At 44.8% G+C, this 7,202-nt stretch overlaps 1 protein-coding gene across 1 annotated transcript; it reads right to left on the minus strand.

The window, feature by feature from the left end:
* Positions 1-2,720: 2,720 nt before the first annotated feature.
* LOC136421989 (transcription factor SUM-1-like) lies at positions 2,721-6,726 on the minus strand. Its single transcript, XM_066409591.1, has 3 exons — positions 6,121-6,726; positions 4,598-4,682; positions 2,721-3,183 (listed from the first exon to the last, which is right to left on the minus strand). The coding sequence occupies exons 1-3, from the start codon at positions 6,595-6,597 to the stop codon at positions 3,059-3,061; spliced, it is 687 nt and encodes a 228-aa protein (XP_066265688.1). The 5' UTR covers positions 6,598-6,726; the 3' UTR covers positions 2,721-3,058.
* Positions 6,727-7,202: the final 476 nt, after the last annotated feature.

The raw sequence follows: 7,202 nt of genomic DNA on the forward strand, positions 1-7,202 counted from the left end.
TGCACAGGTGACCACACGTGGTCTAATGGGTGTAAAGCAGTCAAACCTGAAATGATAGAATACATGCACTATATGCTGATACTGTACTAAACACTATTTACTATTGTAAAGCTATATACCTAAATAGAATTGATAGTTTCTTTTCCCTTTTCAAGGCACACGGAGACATACATGTATTTATCTATATAAGAAGATCTTTCCATTCTTCTAACCCCTCTCTTTTCCTACATGGCTAGTCCATTTCCTTTCCGACTTTATTAGGTCATCATTTAATCTTTCACTTCTTAGTTTTCTACTTGAGATTCCAAGTTGACTATATAAGGATATCGTATTCTGTTCTTTGTCCCAACAGTCCTTTATGTATGAAAGAAGATGCCCGCTCCCTATCCCAGTCCAGACCATTGCGTGACCAGGCCAAAGTGCTTCTCATATCTGACGTTCTTCTGTTTGTTTGATGTTACGATGAAGAAATTTGCAGACGATTTTGTCCCGCGATTTGGTGGTTTTCATCACTTGACGGAGCTTCAAAGCTAGTCCGTGTTTAGAAGCTCTTTGATCACACTGTACATGTAGGTTACATGTGTACTGTCTGAAATCTCTGGATTTTACCTACCGCTTGTCGACATGTCTGCCTACAGGCTCAGAACAGGTACTGGTCTCTTGCTCCCATTAAATATGAAAAGCCTACTCCAAAAACTTTTCTCAGTTTCTGGATTGCCCATACTTCGTAGGGGTTTAGGAAATATTCACTGACGACGCACGGCATAAAGCCTACCAGCTCCCCTCCTGATTTCATGTAGCGCGATTGTACATGTACAACGATAAATCTAGTCACACCCCTTCCACTAGCAGGGCGGCGACCTTGCTGAGACCGGCCGCTCTGCGACCTAAAATCTAACAGAGCGCTCAACGAGTTTCATAGATGAAAAACGAAAATATTTTTACGCTTTGTGTGTTTTGTTTGTCTTTTCAATCATACTTTTGCATTTTGCATGACATCTGAATTATGTAATCAAGGGTTACACATATCCGATTTAGGTCGCTGTGAGGTCGCAGCGCGACCGCCGTCGAGTGGAATGGGGGCCTTTATAGGTGTGGAGTTATGGAGTCAGTGGATGGTGCAAGATGGCGTCAGCCTTGCGTGACCAATGTGGCCTGATTGTGCCAAGTGTGAACGCTCCCGAGCTGGGACCTTATCTCCATTTCAAAGGCGGTGCCGGCCGCCGTCATGTCTGGTCCCCGGACGTGGGTCGGACGTGACCCGGTGTTCTTTTGTAAGAGGTCCGGGAACTTTGATAGAACACAAGACTGTAACCCGGGACACACAGGTGCCACGCGCATACGTGATGTGTGGTTGAAATTGGCTCCATATCGGATTTCTAAAGAGGACCGTTTGTAATGTACGATAAACACACACTCATTGACGCACACACAGACACACACACACACACACACTCACTGACGCACACACACAAATGCAGTACACACAAACAAACACACACATAACACACATGCACGCACACACACAAACACATGCACACATACATGACACACATGCACGCACACACACACACACACAAACATACACACACATACACACACACACACACACACACACACAGAGATACACACACAAAACACAGACACTCATACACACACACACAAACACGAAGTCATACATATACACACGCACACCCACAGTACGTACACCTTTTTGTACGTACTAAGACGAGTAACGACATGCACTTATCGCCGTCTTCCCCTGTCGAGTAGATGGTGATAACGTCGTTATCAATCAATAGAAGTAGTTCAGGTTATGGTAGAGAAATAGGCTTTCAACTATCCCATTTCTACTGGATGGTTCTGTTCTTCCAACTCCACAGCCTGAATGTCTGCTGGCAACCCTGAATGGCCCACAAGCAGAGGTAGGTGGGGAGATTGTGGCCGTCTTGTCATATGCCTCGTTTTCCGTCAGCACACCCACAACGTGTGGTGGGGCCTGCGGGCGGGTACCGGGGCATATGATGATAAGACGGTCACAATCTCCCCACCTACCTCTGCTTGGAGAGTAGCGCAAAACATCGCTGACAGTCCAGAAAGCGCTGGCTCCGCTGCAGTAGTCACTAGAGCGGCTTGCCTGTGACGCAGTCTTGTCTCCCTGCCAGGTTTCGTAACGTTAGACCAGAATTACTACAGGCAAGGTCACATTACCGGGAGGTGAGTCAGGGGTCACAGATAACCGCGCGGACGGCAATTACACTTTCAATTATTTCACTTCTCCTTCCCGCCAAATCTGCGCTAATCTCTGCTGAACGTCTTGGAGGATGGATGGGATACTTAGAGACGGTCTGGTGCCTTGAGACCGGGGAAGAGACTAGAGGGTGGAGGGAACACAGACTGGGAGGCGTCTGCCTGGGGCAGGGCTGCCTACGTCAGCTCAAATTAGGCACATCTTGTTGAGAAGAACCACGTATCATCATCGGACATGGTGCCCATCTCTTTCTTTAAGTTTATAATTAGAGCTACCCTGCTAACGAAGTGACCGAACGTAGAATTAAGTCTTGAGTGGGGGAGGGCAATATTGGGCTCAGGGACAACAATTTATTGCATAATTTCTAGACGTTTTGATATTGGACTATCCTGTCCGTTATGAAGACTTCAGTGCATGGTACCTGACTTGAGTGTGCTTCAAGAAAAGAAATGCAGCGAACACGAGTATGTAAGAAAACACACAATTGGAAACATTTATTTCTAGCACGAAACACAGTGTAGCTAGAAAGTCAAGTATATACATGTACAGCATATGTACAAGTAAAGTTTACATTCAACTCAGAAGTCGTTCCAAAATCTCGTCGTCACGTTATCTCTCGCGAGACTTCACAAAAGGCATAGGACAACAACCATTTCAACAACAACAACATAACGGCTTTTTCCCATAATAATTACTTCTCTCAAGTCCATTCAAGTTCATTGGAAATATACACATGGTCCCCGATGGCTCCTTTCTTCGATGGCACGAATATAAATTGCAGTTCCCCATTTTGAAGCGGGTTGTCTTTCATCTTGGCGGGTTGCTCGAGGCGTTGTTGTTCTCCTCGCCTTCAATGGCGGAAATGCTCTGCACGATAAGCGACAAACAGTCCAGACTCGATACGTTGTTTCCACACGACTGGCTGTCGTGACCTGAAGGAGAACAGGAAAAAACTTTGATCAGAAAAAATAAACATTCTTTTTCTGGCTTACGTTTCTACAGATTATGACAGGAATTGGAATCAGAGGCAAAAAAAGAAATAGAAGAAATTTATGTTAAGTACAATTAATCATTAATGTTCATAAACACAAAATTCAGACTTGACGTTGAGAAAATGTTCATTCTGGTTTCTTGAACTCTTGAAGAGCGGCTACGGCCGAAGAGAATGTGATCGTTCAATGTTAAACAAAGGTTGAAAAAAGTTGTCTAAATTAGCGTTAATCTATTAACGATTTAAGTGACTGTGACTGGATGCTTATAAAAATGTACAATATTCATAAAAGATGAAAATGAAAATCATTATCAGAAATAGCAGATTAAGTCATATTGACGTTACTAAAATATCTTGGTCGCTTGAGGGATAGAAATAAAGCAAATATTATGAGTAACTCTTTGTAATTTCTTACTAATTACTGTAGTATGCTACAGCACCAAAACATATATCTGAAAGTATTTCTTACAAGTCACAAAACTATGGGCGATTTCCATTTATTGACATTTCCATAAATACTGATGATTTGTGACTGGAATATTCTGGAAATGATGCATCCTCTCAGATTTCAATGTCAACATTGCTATCTTAGAATCTATTCCACTTCTCACCAGCAATTTATTCTTTATCTCTCTTCTCAACGAATTACATGTATTTCAATTCCTCAACTGTAATTTGTGCAAAACGCATGATCATGAAATATGGTCTTACTATCCCCCTATAAACCCGTTTTGAAGGGTGCGTTATTTTATAGGTCCATGTATTTATAGACAGACAGTAACCCAATAGTAGGTATCACGCTGGGGTACATGTGCCTGCTTACGCTATCACTTTCAATTACAAATCACTTCGCAATGTTATGGTCGTTAAAACAGCTTAACAAACTATAAATGTATATTTTATGGACGTTAAAACAAGAAGCCTACAAGAAGCGATGTTCTGATTGGTGAACTGGCAACTATGTGCAGTAATGTTTAGTAAATACAATGTATTAAGCTGATTTCAACCACTCCGACTACGTTCCATATATCAGAGTACCAATATATTCTATATGCAGCGTCTGTATCTGTATCTATATAGCCGGTATAACCGCCATTCGGCGTAACACACCAGCGTCATTTATTTGGTATTATAAGAATCATGAAGCAGTTGCAATTGTAGCTAGCTGGTAATTGAATAGGGATTTGGGGTGTGTGATAAAATACTAGTATGGTTCATAACCAGTATGAAAACGTCCGAAGTCTCGACTCAATGCTAACTTCAAAACGAATTTCTCAGTGAGACAACGGAAAGCGAGATTCTGTGAAAAGCATGTCCATGTTTTCTGTAGGAAGGTAGGATGAAACATTTCTCACCGTTCCCATGGTGATGGCCGTCGCCGTGTTCCCAGGACGAGTTCCCGGATGTGTCGGTACAGAAGCTGCGGGGACTGTGGGCGGCCTGCAAGGACGAGACAGGGGAAGAAATCATTAGCAACGTCAGATATAAATTGTACTCTAGATATAGCAAGTGCCATCCTGGTAAGTTTGCCAGGGCTCCACCCCCCTCCCCACCCTAGGGATATAGGAGCCCCGTTTAACTAACTAGGAATCAACTAGGATGGTATCTAGGCTACACTTGATAGTACCTTATACCCAGTTCTAGACATCTAGGTCTACGCTTGCCGAAGTAGTGCTAGTGATTTCCCATATTTCGATTGTAGCTAGAAATTATATCTTTTGTAAATCTCAAAAACTGTAAGTATCACTGTTTATCAAACAACAAGATTGATATCTTTGACGTAGTCTATCTCTGTATATGTGTGTACAAAATGTAACGGAACGAGTGTCAAAAGCAATTAAGTACAGAAACAGTTCTGTCTTGGCTTCTCCCCAAGAAAACGGCTCGAGTATTCGGATCGCCACCAGAAAAGGTACTTCTAGTATCGGTTTACATTCAGTCTGGGGTCAGACAGTCGCCTTTCCCCACACCTCAACCTAAACACGGATCATATTTTACCTCCCCACCACCCATTTGTAGCCGACTCTGTCACCAGTAACCCCGGTAATGAGTGTTGCTTCCATGGGACAACATTGTTTTTCTTGCTAAATTAAATTTATCTGCAGTACAGATTGAAAAGTTACTGAACCAAAGTCGTGCAGGGGAGTTGATAGCCGAGGGGCAAGGGGCCTGCTGACCCCACTTGGAAACACAACGTAGGTTTGTGTAATGAAGACCAGATGAGAGCGGCGGACATCACTAGTTGAACGTTTCTCTGTGAAGCTGAAATCGCGCAACTACCCACGGACTGAATCACGTCATTAGGAGGCCATTATCAGAGCTAGATATCAGATGTATCGCACTGCCATTTTCGGGCGAATCAGCCGGAGTAAATATGGAACAAGGCCGGGAGAATTAAGCGATAGTAAGACCCAGATAAAGGCTGCTAACGTCATATTGTACAGACGGACTGCGTCATAGATATGGTTCTCATGTAGTAAAACTGCAATGGGAACTTTTCCTCCTACGCACTGCCATAAAGAGACATCGCTACCCATTAATTCCAGCGTACATATATGAACGGTACCCATATATTTGAAGAAACGCGAGTAACCACAAACTACACATCAATGTCTACAGCAACGTAAGACAGGCGACCATTAGTATTCTACATTTTAGTAATATTTTGTGTTACTATCTAATAAATGTACTAAATAGCGCCCCACTGTGGTCGATTGCAAAGTTTCGGAAGCTTATCGTCGGGATTGTTAACTAATTATACACAACGGAAGTCAGGCCTGACAAGGGGGATAACGAGTTGACTCGCTTGTCGTTTGATCTCGGGTTTTGATCCGTCCCTGTCCGGTCTCTAACATGTAACGGGCGGAGACACACTCACCATTCCGTCCGAGCAGGACCCGGGGCTAGGGGCGGAGGTGTCCGAGACCTCTCCCGACGAGTTCTCCTTACTGTCCCGTAGAAGTTTGTGGAGTTGCTCGATGTAGGAGATGGCGTTGCGGAGGATTTCAACTTTGGGTAGCCTCTGGTTCGGGTTGGCGCACGATTTCTTCTTCAAGATGTCGAAGGCTTCGTTGACTTTGACCAGACGACGCCTCTCTCTCATGGTAGCGGCCTTTCTCCTGTCGACCGGGACAGTCTTCTTCTTGCACGCCTTGCAGGCCCAGAGCAGACAGCGGCCCGGGCCGTGGAAGGACGGGCCCGGCGCCAGGACGTGTCCGTCCCCCTGGTCATCGTAAGAGCCGTTCGGTACGGCGAAGTGCTCGCCAGGCAGGACCGTAGCGTTGGGGGCGGCTGGACGGTCGCAGAACGTCGGCGTCGCGTCGAACCTACAGCTGCTCAGCTCCACAAACTCCATCCTGTCCTGATGTCCTTAAAGTCGCCCCTACTCCAACTTTAAGGATGATGGGAGTGATGTTTTTGAAGTGTCAGAGACCAAGTGATGCACAGTAACACTCTCAGCTCGCTCAAACAAGGGCACATGTATGTTGTTAAAGGTTCCGGGCGCTAATATACCCGCTTTCCTCCAAAGGGGGGCAAGTCACCGGCCCCTCCCACTTTGGTGATATATGAATATTCATACTCCCGATTTGGAAACACGGTGCCCCCTCTGGGAACCTGCTCGAGATGTGAGTTTTCTCGGTTGGACCTCGTTACCCCTACCGAGGAGAATCGGTGCTGCGAGCCGGGCCGACTTGGGTGGCACCGAGGGTCACAGCTCGGCTGGAAGTATCATAAGGATGCGTCACCGGTGTCTGCTTAGAACCATCACCATGTGTACACTGGAGAGAGTCGCTAACGGGACAAAATGTTTCTGTTTACACTTGGATCATAATACACCTTATGGATTGCACTTATTATATTGAACAAAGGGTTGTTTGTTTTCTAGCTACATGTAGGTTGCGACTCAAACTGCAAAGTACTCTCCAAGCAGAGGTTGTTGGGGAAAAGGTTGACCCTCTT

This window comes from Branchiostoma lanceolatum, chromosome 16 (genome assembly GCF_035083965.1).
Source record: "Branchiostoma lanceolatum isolate klBraLanc5 chromosome 16, klBraLanc5.hap2, whole genome shotgun sequence".
Lineage (NCBI taxonomy): Eukaryota > Metazoa > Chordata > Leptocardii > Amphioxiformes > Branchiostomatidae > Branchiostoma > Branchiostoma lanceolatum.

Excerpts from the sequence above, each read along its gene's own strand:
- LOC136421989 (XM_066409591.1), bottom strand. The coding sequence starts at position 6,597 with ATGGAGTTTGTGGAGCTGAGCAGCTGTAGGTTCGACGCGACGCCGACG. Across the intron at positions 4,683-6,120 it reads GGTCCTGCTCGGACGGAATG|GCCGCCCACAGTCCCCGCAG; the intron begins GTGAGTGTGTCT and ends TCGTCCTTGCAG. Across the intron at positions 3,184-4,597 it reads CGGCCATCACCATGGGAACG|GTCACGACAGCCAGTCGTGT; the intron begins GTGAGAAATGTT and ends GTTCTCCTTCAG.